The sequence below is a fragment of the Terrapene carolina genome, unplaced genomic scaffold (assembly GCF_002925995.2).
Source record: "Terrapene carolina triunguis isolate 2854851 unplaced genomic scaffold, T_m_triunguis-2.0 Scaffold96, whole genome shotgun sequence".
NCBI classification, from domain to species: domain Eukaryota; kingdom Metazoa; phylum Chordata; order Testudines; family Emydidae; genus Terrapene; species Terrapene triunguis.
In genome coordinates, this window is record NW_020664447.1 from 36738445 (window position 1) to 36754424 (window position 15980).

General features: G+C 42.7%; 1 protein-coding gene across 2 annotated transcripts in view; it reads left to right on the forward strand.

Moving 5' to 3' along the window:
- The first annotated feature begins 451 nt into the window (after window positions 1-451).
- Window positions 452-15980, forward strand: part of PCNX1 (pecanex 1) — a 129691-nt gene continuing 114162 nt past the window's right edge. For both annotated transcript variants that reach the window (XM_024218807.3, XM_024218806.3), the window contains exons 1-3: window positions 452-718; window positions 10494-10702; window positions 14100-14205. In XM_024218807.3, the coding sequence (XP_024074575.2) occupies window positions 566-718; window positions 10494-10702; window positions 14100-14205 (468 nt within the window). In that variant the 5' untranslated portion in view covers window positions 452-565. The remainder of the gene's footprint in view (window positions 719-10493; window positions 10703-14099; window positions 14206-15980) is intronic.

Here is a 15980-nt window from a genome sequence, read left to right on the forward strand (position 1 = left end):
CCCTCATGATCTGACCCTTCATCAGCTGCCTGTCACCCCTCCTGTAGATTTAAACACCCCCACCTAATTTCAATTCCTGGGGAAAACTGCCACTAACCAGACTCCTCCACCCCTGGGCCTCTGCCCACCTTATGGCGGTGACCAAGGGGCCCACGACACCCTCTTGTCACGCCCCGCCGGCAGCTACTGCCAAGTGGCTCAGGCACGGGGAGACGTGGGTACTGACCCGGCTCTGCTGCATGGTCTCCTGGCTCAGAAGTGCTGTTCCTGCCTCCACGCCGCACGGGGGCGCCCCAGGCGGGGCGGGCTTTGCCGGGGACGCCGCTCTCTCAGGCAGCGCTGCTCGTTGTCACTCCCTGGCAGCGGGCGGCTCCAGCCGCAAGGGCTGCCGGTCCAGAGGCGGCGCGGGGGCGGCCCGGACCTAAGATGGCGGCGGCGTTGGCGGGGAGGAGGCGGCGTTGGTGGCCGCGGACGTGCGGGCTGTCGCGGGGTGCGGGCGGGACGCGGCTCTGGCCGGGCTCGCAGGGCGGATAGAGCGGGGCCAGCGCGGCGGAGCGGGGCCGCTATGGGCTCCCAGGCGCTGCAGATCCTGCGCCAGGGCGTGTGGGCGGCGCTAAGCGGTGGTTGGTACCAGGACCCGCACCAGGGCGTCGGGGTCAACGCGCTGCACCTGTATCTGTGGCTCTTCCTGCTGGGCTTCCCCTTCACTCTCTACATGGTGAGTGCGGCCCCCACCCCTCCGTGCTCGCGTGCGGGGCAGTGGCTGCGTGTGCGTGGGGCGCTTTTCCCCCACCCCACCCCGGGGGCTGCTGCCCCCGAGCTCTTCGGCCTGCTCCTGCTCCACCTGGGCTGAATCCGAGCCGAAGCCTTGTGAATATCCCAGCCGGGGGGCCGGGAGTTTACGGCCCCGTCCCTGCCAGCTCCTGCGGGGCCCTTCCTGCTTAATTTCAGTTATGGTTAAAAGTCCCGGGGGGAAGACGAGAGAGACCGCTTGGATTTACTTTAAACTTCCTGCTCTTTCTGTGGTACCCAGAGCCAGCGAGGTGCTCTCCTGTGCCAGCTTAGGTAATAAGGGCCTGAGTTTCCTATAGCTACCATAGAAATGTCAAAGATGAGACAGAGTCCTTAGGTTTGTAATGCACATCTGAATTGGTTTAAACTGATGGTTGCTGTTATAATGGCCGAGAATAAAAGTTTCATATATTATAAATTCCCACAGTTATAGAGCAGCAGACTGGGACTAAGGAAGCCTGGCTTCTGTTCCTGACTCAGCTTCTAGCCTACTGTGGGAGACCTTGGGCAGTCACTTTACCTCCCTGTGTCCTAGTGTTCCCCATCTGTAAAATGGGAATAACATGGCTTATTTCCTTGTTTAAAGTACTTTGATTAAAAGTGCTATATAAGACCTAGGTGGTGGTGGTGGTGGTATTATTATTTTATTTTCACATAAACGTTTTCTTTGTCCTCAAGAACCTTTGGATGAGACCTTGACCATGGTTTTGTGTGGTCTAATTGCAAAGATTCTTTGGCTCATCTCTTAAAATTAGAGGATATGCTTCAAAGATCATAGTCTAAAGGTCCATTCATATATTATGTGCACTGTGTGCTGTCTGCTCTACTGTGTTATAATAGTAAGGGATGGCATTCTTATGCCTTGCAGCTTGTAAGGTACTTTAGGATCCTTGGGGGGGAAATAGGTGCTGTAGGAATATAATCTGCTATTAAAGGTACCTTTCTATTTGACATCTTGTTTTGGTTTTAGGTTTTTTTAAAAGATTGACTTACAAATCTAAAAGCTCCTCTTAATTTTTGATGACCCTTTGTTTGTTCCCCCTTGCCCTCCATCCAAAAAAACCTTTCTAAATGTTAATATGTTGTGTTTTGGGTTGTGGGAAGGAGGGCAGGCAGGCCGGCCGTGTGTAACTTCCCATTGTACACTACTCACCACTTTATCTTTTAGCATCAAATTCTGACTTGTATGTCATCTGCGAAACAAATTAATATTTCAGCTCATGGATTTCTCAGCAGTTGTACAGTGTGATCACTTAGGTGTGACGTGATTGGTCTCTGGCACAGTCAGATCTAATCTGCAAGTGTGGGAAATCAAGATGCTTTGACAACTTAAAGCAGAAGCTGACTTGTGAAAAATGTATGTGGATTAGTGAATGAGTCCCCAGGGTAAAATCCTGTGTGAGTTTGTAACGTAGGCAAACTAGAGGTCATAGGTCAGGCTGCTAGATTCATTAGCAAACACTACAGTTGGTGGAGGAGGAGGGTAGACCTAATATCAGTAATTAGAATATATTAAGAAATTACCTAGGTGGAGGAATCATGTAAAATTTTAAGACTTCAGCCCTTTGAGATTACCTCTCCTTTTGAATTTCGGTGTTCTTTGGAAAATGAAAATGGCATTGCACGTTATTGAAACATAATACATTCCTGGCAAGGAAACAGGAGGCTGTTAATTAACAGCTGCCTCTCTTTAAAAAAAAAAAAAAAAAAAAACCTACAGTGTGTAATAGATGAGCAGTCTAATCCAGTTTACAACTAAATGGATGCTGTATTGGGAATCTGTTTCCATGTAAAGGCAGGAAGAGCCTTTCGGAGTCTTCTGTTGAGGTGCAGCTTGTTGGAGTTTGTTCTGTCCTGCATTTTTATGGTAATTTCCTATATCTAGTCATGCTTGACAAAATAGATTATTTAATTAGTAGCACCCCTAGGGCTTGCCATAAACATTGTAACAAACAGCAAGATGTCAATTCAGGAAACTCCTTTGGAAAGGATCTTCTGTCCTTTTCTGATAACTGATGAAATTGGAGTAAACACTTGAATCTTGTGCAGCTTTTGCAGCAGGAGTTGGTGCTTTAGGGGCTCTGCCTTGAGTGAAACTTTAAGCACTATTTCTGCCTATCTATGTGCTTTGATACAAAAGAAAGAAAAAGCAGGCAAAAAACCAAACAAGCTGTTTCTTTTTGAGGTAATTAGAAAAAAATTCTCCATTGCCCTGGACAAGAAAAAGATGCAACAAGAAATGCCAAATGCTCCGAGAATAAGTAGGAAGATTAGTCACAAGTTAGAGCAGATTGAATCATATTTGGCTGTTTTCCCTTTTCCACCCTTTGCCGTTTTTAAGTGTTGTCTAGACATAAACTAAACAGACAGAATGACTATGGTCATCTTAATCCTGAATGTCTCCTTTATTTATTTATTTATTTTAACATTTACTGTTGATATTCTGGAACTGTATCTTTGCAGGATTTGCGCAGTTAAGCAACATTTGTTAAACATCCCTGGAGGAAGCCAGGTTTTTTTTGTTTTTTTGGAGTGTGGCTCATAACTATGTGTAGGAGAGGATTTCTAAACTAGCTTCAAAGTAGTTTTTACTGACAAACAGCCTATGTTATTTTTAAAACAAAGATGTCAAATGCTGGGAGATCTTATTACATTTAACTTTGTAAAACTTCATGTGTTTTCCCACAGTAGGAAATTCTAGGAACAAATTCCCACTTGTTTTGCTGTGTTAGGTTAGCAACGGTTGGGACATATTTCTAAAATGTGGTAGGAAGGCCACAAAGTCCCTCCAGTGCTTTGCTTGTAGCAAGCTCTCTGAGGGTAAAGGTGACTTAAGTTTTTATAATCAAGTTACATTCAGTTGTAACTCAGTTTTTAGGCAAGAAATACTTTATCTGAGCGGATGCGCCTTGTCCTTCAAACTAGTAAGTTCAAATATACCTCCGTTGTCTAAAGATGTAGTTTGTTGTACCAAAAGTCTGTGTGAGTGTTTCAGTTTCTTTAGCATCAGCTGTTAACATATTCTGTTCCCACAGATGTAGAGCTACTCAATGATCAGTACACATACAGAAGAAAACAAAACCATGTTAATTTCAACTCTGTTAGATTCCTGCGCCTCAATCCAAGTATATAGGCCCATTGGCCCATGCTCCCTCCTGGAGACACCACATGAGGCAGGAACCTCCACCTACTGTAGGAGGGAGGCTGGTGGGGGGCAAAGAGGGCTGGGCTGGGCCCACCTTCACCCTCTTCCCCCAGGGGCACCACAGAGACAGGAGCTCTTCAGACTCCCTGAGAGGTGGAGACAGTGGAGCTGTGCCACTGCAGCATTTTAAATGTATACAAGCCCTGAGGCACAGGAAGGGGAAGTGACTTCTCACAGCATCATCTAGCAGGACATGCCAGAGCCAGGAGTAGAACCCATGTCTCTTGAAATGAATATTCTATAAATGCTAACTGTTATTCCAGTAAATGTAGTATTCAAATCACTGCCCACATTATTTTAAACTCACCACTCCCCTATCCAAAACAAACAAACAAAAAAGCACTCAGAAATGAAATAGGGTGAAATCTTGGCTTCCCTGAAGTGAATGGGAGTCTTGCCACTTACTTCATTGGAGCCATTATTGCTAAGCGTGGGACATGTTTATGGAATATGTCCGTATCTATAATGGCAAGATCTCTTTAGATAACTGAAATCGATATAATAGCCAGTCATACATAGGTCACTTAAATGTAATGCAGTGTAGAAGTGTGATATGGTAGGACCTTTTTAGACAAATAGGTATGGTTCCATGATTACAGCCAGGAAGCCTAGGCACTGGAATGCGTTTCAATGAGATATTTTCCCTGTGACTTTGTGCTTACTTTCTCTAAGTGGTACTTAATGTTTTGTTGTTGTTGTTCCCAACTAGATTTGGTTTTTCAGAAAATCCCATTATTCCTACTCTTTATTGTAACTTAACAGTTGAGGTCATAAATACATTATACAAAAAAGAACTAGATAAATTCATGGAGGATAGGTCCATCAATAGCTATTAGCCAGGGTGACAGGGATGATGTCCCTAGCCTCTGTTTGCCAGAAGCTGGGAATGGGCGACAGGGAATGGATTACTTAATGATTACCTGTTCTGTTCATTCCCTCTGGGGCACCTGGCATTGGCCACTGTCAGAAGACAGGATATTGGGCTAGATGGACCTTTGATCTGACCCAGTTTGGCCGTTCTTATACTTAGAGGATGTCTTCTCAGATTTTGAGAAATGCAAGTCAAAAACCTGGAATTATCTTGGGCTTAGGCCCAGCTTTTTTTTGTGCTTCAAGTATTATCTATTCTTTAAGCTTTAAATAAAACTGACAACTAGATGCAACATACAAAATGTGGGACCTTGCTTCTTGCAATGAATATTATTGCAGTGTCTTGTTCTACAGGCTTTCTAAAAACATTCAGTATTGACTCCAATTTGGTCAAACTTCAACTCAAACTGTAGCACTGTGCATATTACTGCAGAGGAAATGTCATAAACTTCCTGTTAAATCTCCTAGGACACCCAAATGCTTCAAAGTCAGAAGTTCTTAAACAAATATTTTTTCAGTTTGGATTGCCTGAAGCTCCAGTATTGGCTGTTCCTAAACAGAGGTAGAAAACTTTATGGAGAAATCTTTAGTTGAGCACCCTGAATTTGCATATTGTGTCTAGCCAGTATTAAAATATAAAACAAATTTTTGCTGAGTTGAATTAATTCGTAAATTTAAAAAGCTCTTCTCCACCTTACATCTAATGAACAAGCAGTTCTTGCATTTTGTCTACTTGATCTTTTGACGTATATCCTACCAACAATTAGTCCCTTTAAGAGGCAAGTCAGTTTCTAGTACCTGCTTATGATTTTTATCTGTACCACATACTAGAGCTACACAAATATTGTAGAATAAGAGATGTGCAACAAACTCATGAACAGGATTTCTCTGAGGTTTAAAATAAGATATTTATACAAAAGAGGCAGAGTGACAAAAGCTAATAAAACTAATCTAATCTCTCTGAAGTAGCACCTTTGTTTCAGTCACAGGTGAAAGTGAGGGCTTGTCTACACTGGCAATTTACAGAGCTGCAACTTTCTCGCTCGGGTATGAACACCTCCTCTCCCCCCCCCCCCCCAGCAGCAAGTTTCAGTGCTAGAGCTGCGCCACGACCACATAAGGCACATTAAAGCGCTGCTGCAGCAGTGCTTTAGCGTTGCCAGTGTAGACTAGCTCTTGGTTGTGAAGTCATTGTTAGACTTCATCAAAATTTGTTCTTGTTATAGGACCATAATGAATTAAGCCCAACTGGCAGTCTTCTCAGGAAAGGCCCAGGATTATAATTAAAATTTTTATTAAAGTAAATGTTTAAAATCAAATTTACACAAGTTAAGAGGGAAGGTACTGTACATCTGGGGTCAGGCTTGGGTTATGAGGGATTACAAGTATCGGTTACAAGGTTCACGAGATACATAGCACATAACCAGCATAGACCCAGATTGGGGTGCGGGAGTTTTTAAAATGTCAGTGGATAAGTGAGCTCGGGTACACTACCGCTGGAATGTATTTAGAGTCCAAGTCAGTATTGGTGTAGCGCATAAGTACATGGGTGGGGTGTGTCCCTTGGTTCATCAGGGAAGGAAGGAAGTTTATTTCCCAGACGGGCGGTCTCGATTACTTGACCTAATACTGGCAGTGTCCTGTGATGTGCTCTGTGTATATGTCTCTAGACCACCTGATGGTGTCGGACACCATGAGCTGGGCATAGCGTTGACCAACTCCGCATGCTCTCAGCACCGGCTCGTTGTGGGGGTCCCACGCACCCAGGGCTCCCATAACTAGGGCGTGGATCTGGACCTTGTAGTCCTGGGCTCTCAGGGCATCGGCCAGCGGGGTGTATTTCAGCACCTTCCGAGCTCGGTCCTCGTGGAAGGCCGGTGACCTGTTTTTGAATGGTACCGTGACGTCCACCATGAGGATCTTCTTCTTTTCCGTGTTGGTCACAACGCTATCGGGTTGCAGTCAGCTGTCCGTTCTGGGGATAGTACATGTGCTTGTAGGTCAAGATGAAGTTGCAAAATTGTGAGTGTGAGATCTGTTCAGGAAGGCTCATGCAATGCCTGTTTCCATCAAGCATGGCTTTAACCAGTATAAGGCATTTTTATGAGCACTACTGTTCAAACTTATAACTATTACATTGCATAGCAATTCTTGGAGATAAAGGATATCTGTGATGATTGGATTCTATCGGACTGAAATAGACCATCTTAGTTATCACATTTGGTCATGAAACACACTTCTTGTCTTCACCTCATTTCAAATCTATAACTTTCTTCCTTGGCTAAATGTGTTTAATCCAGTGGTCTCTGTTACTGAGAAACCTTAAGTTAGTTGCCATACGAATGGCCATATGGGGGCAGAAAAATGGCCCATCTAGTTCAGCATCCTGTCTCTGACATTGGCCAGTACCAGATGCTTCAGAGGGAATGAACAGAACAAGACAATTTCGAGTGATCCATCCTCTGCCATCCAATCCCACCTTCTGGCAGTTTGGAGTTTACGGACAGCTGGAGCATGGGGTTGCATCCCTGATCATCTTGGCTAATAGCAAATAGGTACATAAACTGATCTATTTTTTTTTTAACCCAGTTATACTTTTGGCCTTCCCAACATGGCAATGGCAACAAATTTCACAGGCTGACTGTGTTGTGTGGAAAAAGTACTTCCTTCTTTTTTTTTTTTAAACCTGCTTCCTATTAATTTCACGGGTGACCCTTAGTTCTTGTTTTATGTGAAGAGATGTGTAATACTTGCTTACTCACTCAATCCATACAATTCATGATTTTGTAGACCTATTGTATTTTCCTCCCTCCCCCTATAGTTAGCTCTTTTCTAAGCTGACCAGTCCCAGTCTTTTTAATCTCTCCTAATGATTTTCATTGCCTTTCTGCACACCTTTTCCAATTCTAGTATATCTTTTTGTGATGGGGCAACCAGAACTGCACCCAGTTTTCAAGGTGTGTGAGTACCATGGATTTTTATAATGGCATTACAATATTTTCTGTCTTATCTATCCCTTTCCTAATGGCTGCTAATATGAACCAATAACTTGTCCTCTAATTCAAAGTAGAAAATGAAATGTATTTCCCTATGGATCCTGCTTCTAAGATTTGTTTGGCTGATCTTTACAGGCCTGCTTAACCAGAAGTATATTTAAGTCTGGCACAGGCACAATTATTTTTTTTCCCCCCAGGGCTTCAAGAATCTAGCTCAAAAGTCAAGTATATTGGCTTTGCAAATCTATTTTTACAAGTAGTCTTTTTCTAACTGAACAAAAGCACTGAATTCCATGGCGTGGCTTAATTGATCAATAGATTATGATAGTGACGTGTTAGTGACTATGATAGTAGCTTCGTTAAAGTAATTTCTGGATAAGTTTATTGAAAACACTTAAATTTTGATGTCTTGGCCTAAATCTAAGTTCTTTCTTTCTCTTGCCTCCATCACCCAAAAAACCCCCAAACAAACAAAAAACACCACTTTGGACCTCTACCTAAGCTACTCTGCTTCAGAAAAGTTTAAAATATTTTGAGTTAGTGAATCAATTTCATGGTAAAATTTTCTTTTTGACCTGTTTTGTTTTGTTTGCAAACATTTAAAGCGAGTTTATCAACCACACCTCTAACTCCTGTCTTGCTCTAATTGGGACCTGTTGATGCTTGCAGTTACAGTTTAAAGTTCTTGCGGCATCATCACTACCAACATGTATGTAAATAGGAAAATCTTGTATTTGTTCCCTTGACTAATTACTTACTGGTAGGAAGTTCCTAATTCCTCTGCTGATTCCAGCACCTCTTACTGCTGCTGAAGTTCTACTGGGTCTGTTAAAGATTTAAAGAGCTTCAGCAAGAGCAATGAGGCAAGTTAGAAGTCAAAAACTTGGGGGTGGGGAAATACAAGTTAAAGAATAACAAGCAAAAGTAACTCTCCAGAGAGGTGAGGGTTGGAAGTGCTGCAGAAGCTGTGATGTATCTCCACTGCAGAGGTATTCCTCTCCTCTCTCTTAACCACCTTTTGAAGCATGCTCAAAAGAGACATCAGGTTGTGCCAGGACTTCTACCAGCTCTTATGTTAGACACGGCCTTGAGAGATGGGGTTAAATCTAGAGGAACACCTTTGCTCCTTCAATTAGAGTCAGAGTTCCCTGAGACCTCCTATTGGTCTTTCAGCAAAACCTGGCAAGATCAGCTCTCATTTTTCATCCTTAAGTTGGAATAAGTTGAAAAAGTCAGGCTCTTTTACACATCAAAATAAAGTGTGTGTGTGTGGTGGTGGTGTGAAAAATCCTTTCCAGGTCACCTTTGTTGTGCTTCCACTTCCTTCTGGGCATGTATAGCTGTTTCAGCACAAATGTTCCTTGAACCATTCAGTCTTGCAGGTTAATTTCGGGTGAGCCTTAGGTGTTAAGTCTGTATGATATAAACAAACTTTCTGCATAGGCAGGAAAACATGTTAGGCTGCCATGATACTGGCATCTAGCATGTGGGAGTAGCTGTTCTGTACTGACTTGATTTGTCAACTTATCTAAACACGATCTTTTTCCTCCTCCCTCACCCCGCCCCCAAAACTCTTTCCACACTTCACTTGGGGTCACTGCTTTTCATTGACTCTAAAGCAAATTGATCATGAGACCTTGCTGCCCAGTCATCTGGACAGTGGATATGGGAGGGGTGGGCAAACTTTTTGGCCTGAGGGCCACATCGGGGTTCCGAAACTATGGAGGGCCACGTAGGGAGGGCTGTGCCTCCCCAAACAGCCTGGCCCCGCCTCCTATCCGCCCCCTCCCACTTCCTGCCCCCTGACTGCCCCCCTCAGAATCCCCAACCTATCCAACTCCCCCTGCTCCTAGTCCCCTGACCCCCCTGAGGCCCCCCCACCCCTAACTGCCCCCCTGGGACCCCACCCCCTATCCAACCCCCCTGCTGCCTGTCCCCTGACTGCCCCAACCCCTATTCACACCCCTGCCCCTGATAGGCCCCCCAGGACTCCCGCGCCTATCCAACACCCTCGTTCCTCCCCCCGAACCTCTGCCCCCTGTCCCCTGACTGCCCTCTGGGACCTCCTGCCCCTTAGCCAACCCTCCCACCCCATTACCATGCTGCTCAGAGCACCAGGGCTGGCAGCCGCGCCGCTCGGCCAGATCCAGCCACGCCACCGTGCTGCCCGGCAGGAGCTTGCAGCCCCTCTACCCAGAGCGCTGGCGGCACGGCGAGCTGAGGCTGAGGGGGACGGCAGACAGCAGGGGAGGGGCCAGGGGCTAGCCTCCCTGGCCGGGAGCTCAAGGGCTGGGCAGGACGGTCCTGCGGGCCAGATGTGGCCCGCGGGCCGTAGTTTGCCCACCTCTGGGTTATGGAGTCCCCACTCCAGGTCTACTCTTGGCACCCTGTAAATTGATTCCCACCCGAGTCCCCTTTTCAGGTTTGAAAAAACTAGTTGAAACAAGTCTTACATGCTGATATCCTATGTGTGTCTTTTTTATATCAGTTTTGGGGAATGATGAAAATGTACATGGCACAAATAAAATTCTGTTACTACACTCAAACAATTTTATACATGTTTGGTGATCTAGTCTTTAACATCTCTTGAATCCACTTCATTTTTTTTTTTTTAATTTTCCTTTTGAAAGGCTCTTCCTTCTTCAATGGTGATAGTAGCAGTCTACTGTCCAGTGATAGCAGCTCTCTTCATTGTTCTGAAAATGGTGAACTACCGTTTGCACAGGGCATTGGATGAGGGAGAAATTGTGGAGAGGAATGCCAATGAACATATGGACAGGGGTGCAAAAACTGAACAAGGCAATACTTCAACCAGGAGAACAGACAGCAATGGGCCCAGGTAAGAGAGCTTCATCTGCTTATGTGGTCAGAGTTGTTTCTGCACGCACTACTTACTTATAACAGTAGTCCTCATCAGGGCTGATAACTGGTAAATCAAGGTAATGTGAAAAAACTGTGGGGATATTAGCTATATCTGTAACTTTGGATGTTTCAGGGAATCAAATGGCTTTTTAAAGTCAATCAGGAAAAGGGTGACCAGATGTCCCGATTTTATAGGGACAGTCCCGATTTTGGGATCTTTTTCTTATATAGGATCCTATTACCCCCCACCCCCTGTCCCGATTTTTCACATTTGCTGTCTGGTCACCCTAATCAGGAACAACAGTTGCCTGAAATGTAGCTTATTTCATGGCATTTTGTGAGTTTGAGGGTGGAGTTTAATATGTAACACCATACTTTCCACTTCCCATCTGGAAGATCCACAAGTTCTGTGCCTCTCATAGTGGCCCTCTTCCCAACTCCATGCAGGGAAACGTTTTTTGGGGGGGCGGGGAGGGGGGAAGGGAGAGTATGTTTAGGTTTACTCTTAACTGAAGTTCAAACTAGTGATGGTGGTGCATCTCTTTAGAGATGGCATCATGTTGTAGCTTTCTTGCTTAATAATAGTTCCAAAAAGCACCTTCTTTCAAATGTAGGAAATCAGTTAAACACTCAACTCTACCAGTGGATTCTAGATGGCTATAAGTGTATCTAATCAAATGGGAATTTTGGTTAAGGTTCTGATTCCGCAAGTACCTTCTAATGATGATTATACTGATAATGATGTAATGGTCAGGTCATGAATGACAATAATTGGTGTATATATCTGTTACAACTTACAAACATTGGCTAGCTAACCTTCACAACCTCCTTTACAGTTGGTAGGTATTATCCCCCTTCTACAGATATTTGGGATGGGCACATGGGGAGGGGATCTACTTGGTCAAGTAGTAAGTGACTTGGCCTAGGCTAAAAATGGAGTGTGCATAAGAGCTGGAATTAAATATCTGGTATTCTTTGATTTAGTGTGCCAAACCAGGCCCCTCTACCCATATGCCCTTTGTTTAAAGGGACAAAATACAATCCAGAAAACACTCTTAATACTTCTTCAAAAATTAACATGCTCTGACCTCCTTCCTTCTGAAGTTTGTAGCTGGTTTTTGCAGACTGGCACTGGCCTGCTGCATACTGTTTGCTGAAAGTGAGCATGTAGAAAGAAGCCTGTCAATCTGGCCGTATATTTGCTGACAACAGCAGTTTACATCCTGTTTCCATTCAGAATCTGGAACTTGGAGCAAAAACGGTTTTAAAATTCTGACTTAACTTCTTTGTGTGTTTGTATCTGTAGCAAATTAACTGCAGGGTCTGTCTTTTATGGGGTGCAGATGGATTGTCAAATCCTTTTCTTGAACACCCCTTGTAAATCTGAAACTTGTTTAAAAAAAATTCTGCCATAGCACTCTTCAGCACAAATCAGTATGAAACACTTGCTTTTTTGAAAAAGCTTATATTCTTTGGAGATAATTGGTCAAGGAAGTTGCACACATGACATTGTGTAGACTGTAGATAGAGTTACAAAGAGACAGTAGCAGATGAGTACTAACTAATAACACATTTTGCACCTAGTGTGTACAGTTTCCAAGTCAGAAGGCCAATTTTTTAAAATGACAGATTGTCAATTCACTTTCATGGACCTAAACTGGTAACTTCCATATCAGAAAATTGCTGACTTCTTCAATAAAATTGTATTTTGGTTTTTCGTTGGAAGTGGCTTTACTGTAATGTTTAGTTAGACTACTAAGCTTTCAAGATCTTATTTACACTGTATTTATGCTTTAATTCATTGTTACAGTCACTAGCTGAACTCTGTTCCTAGCCAATTTAAATAAGATCGTGGTAGTTGGCATTGAAATAACTGCTAATTTTTCCTAACATTTTCAAATTACTAACTCCTATCTCATGACTGTCTCACTCCTTAATCTTGAACTTCTAGTCTCATTGTTACTACTTGTTGTGGACATAGCTTTTGCATTAAGTTTTCTTCCCATCTGTGTATGATAACTTTGTCTGCTTCTGTGACTCTTGTTCTGAAACTGGCAACTTCTCTCACTCAGAATTCACTTGCAGAAGTAAACAGATAAATCAGAAATGGAAAAATTCCAGTGTTTCATAGGGAACAAATGAACATATAATTCACCCAAGATTATAATTGGTTGTAAATTGAAGGTCTGAGTTTTGAGGAGTTGCAAAATCCTTTTTAGATGCCATGATCTGAGTTTTGAAATCCATACTTCTTCCTATGCCTGCAAAACTAATGTTTATATATTCCTAGCTTCAGTAATGCTTTGTCAGTCTTTTATATTCTGCTAGGAATGACTGCTGTACAACTCTAGGTTTACTTGTATGGGGGAGCCTTAGTGGAGTGAACTATTCCTCATGCTAGCTTTTTTTAGATCATTTAAAAGAAAACTGTGCCAATTTTGCTCAACCCAGCCATCTGAAAATTCACACTGAGAAGTAATGTGCATGCTAATATTTTAAATGCATGCAACATTTCTGAGTATGCTACTCAGTGGGGGCAAAATAGGAATATTTTTGCAAGGCATTATTATACTAGCACAGTTGCAGCTGTAAGGTATACTGTAATTAAACTGAAATGCTCATTTTAACTTCATTTATTTTAAAACCATTTAAGGAATATCCACCATTTTAGCTAAAACTGAAGTTAGTGAGCCAGAATTCAGTGTTTGCTTTCAACCATTGTTGATGTTAGCAGGAATGCTTCAGCTTAAGGAATAATTAGTTACTTGTTGCTATATACTTTACACTGTTGAGCCATGCCAAAATGGGGTCCCATTTTCAAGTATTTCCTAATTTGTTGGAGATGGAGCATATTTATCCCATTCATAAACTTTTGTTGCAGAAGGCTCTAGCTTTGAGTCTATGTAGGCTGGCTGAAAATCTGTTAATTTTAGTTTAAACAAGATTCAGTTTATCCTGCTCAAAATCCTCTGGCCCTAATTCTTAGCAGCTGCTGAGTTTTGCCATCTTGGGAGGTAAGGGAAGGCTCAGATTCAGGAGGTGGCTGGGGATCATTCTAGTTCCCAGCATAAATTAGAATGTGTTCAGTGACTGCTTTGCATTGTCTCCAAGAGCCATTACACAAGTCCAAAATAGCCAGATTGCTGTGTGACCAAAGCCTCCTAGCACAGCATATGGTAAGTGAAGTAGAAAATGTCCTTTGGTATCTATTTGTTCACATACCTTGAAGTTTTTAAAAAAAAAACCAAACCCAAACAGCCTGTATTAAATCAAGACTTGAAACATTGTGCCTTTTGAATTACTAGCAAATATGAGTAAAGGTAATGGGAATAGTGGTTTTAAAACATTGTATTGTCTTTGTACTTTTTATTTAGTGACCCTGGTGGAGGGATTGAGATGTCTGAGTTCATACGAGAAGCCACTCCCCCAGTTGGCTGCAGTTCACGCAATTCTTATGCTGCTCTAGACCCAAACAACCAGGTAGGAATTAAAGCTAATCCAACTACTGCTATCTAATCATTACTGTAGTCTTTGTTGCTGTTCCCAGTAAGCTTGCGGTCCCCCGTTTTTCCATCAAAAGGAAAGCTTAAACAGTCTGCTCTGTCACCCTGTTCTTTTTTAGTTTCTTTGTAAAACACTTCTTCAGTGCCCTAGGACCAATAGTTGAAATGTCTTTTCTTTCCTACTACTCCATTAGCTCTACAACTTAATTTCTTTGAGAACTTCTTACCTAGCACTTCCATATTAAATTCACCTTTTTAATTACCCAAATGGCAAATTTCATTTAAGTTGCTAAGAAGATTGAATGGAAGTTTCTTCCTAGGAAGTTTTTTTCCATTACTACCTTGTGTGGCTTTTTCTTATTGTGCTAACTGGCTTTTTTGAGAGACATTACTCTTGACATATCAGGGGCAGTAGTCATAAATGTTGGCTAAAGGGAACAGAGCAAGATAAGCTGATGGGAATGGAGAGACACTAAATCTCTCATTTCCAGAAGAACTGTGCCAGTGTCCCAGTTACTTTGATCCTCTGATATGTTTTTTGGAGGTTTGAGGGGAAGCAGGGTGGGGAGGGGAGGGGTTATAATTACGGGCCACTGTAGCCAAAATGGCAAGGTTGTGTGAATTTTTCAGATTTCAGTTTTAATGTAATTGTATTTTGCACTATTTGTTTCTATAGCATTACGTGGGTACTCGAAAATGAAGTATGTTCACAGCAAAGAAACATTTCCTTCACTAAACATGTATACTCACTTTTTATAAGGTTGGTCATACTGTCTTGTCCACCTATCTTGCAGAAAGTAGGTGTCATGGCTTTCTGTTTTCCTCTCCCTCCCCATCAGGGCAGGACTGTAAGAACTTGCTGCTAGCATTTAATCTTTTCAATAGAACAAGTATTTTGGGGTTGTGGGAGGAATAACGAGAGGGCTCTTTAAACCAGTGTTGGTAATATATATAGATATCTCTCCCATGGGCGCAGACCAAGTTTGAAGGGAACTCAAACAGTTTGTAGCTTTATAAACACTCCTCTGTGATTTTGATGCACTGGTATGACTAGTAGTGTTTAAAGCACATGGAGAGGGCACAAGTTGCTTTTTGCTGCTTGTAACCCATTTTTGTGTGCTTTAATGCTAACTGCACAGTGTTCTTTGGCTCCATGGTGGAGAAGGAGGGTGGATTAAAGCTGCATCTGTGCTTGCAAAATTGGGACCTGCTATTCTCAAATCATGGAAGTTGTAATATTAACTGGGCATAGGGACAGTAAACACCTGAGCCCTGTGTATGGCTTAAATTCGTAAGCGGAATTAACTTTTTCCAGTATTGATGTACCAATTCTGCGTGTTCAGCAAAGCACTTGAAGGCAGCAAGATTTACAGGAGAAAATAGCTGGATTGTGGCAGTATGACCTGCATCCTTTCTTCATGAAGATGAAGTAAGGATGGTGCTTTACATAATCCCTTTCTGTTTTCAGCTGCCACTCCTTTTTGCTTTCTGCTTTATATTCTTTCCATCTCTTCTTCCATTTGCAAGTTTGAGCCTGTCAACCTTGATAGTTTCCCTTTCAAACCAGTAGATCATGAGCAGAATAGTGGAAATGCTTATAGCAAGTAAATTCCTGTGGCTTCTCTCTTTTCAATCTAATGTGTTAATGACTATTTTAGCTGAAAGTATACTACTGTCACTATAAAAAGAACAGGAGTACTTGTGGCACCTTAGAGACTAACAAATTTATTAGAGCATAAGCTTTCGTGGGCT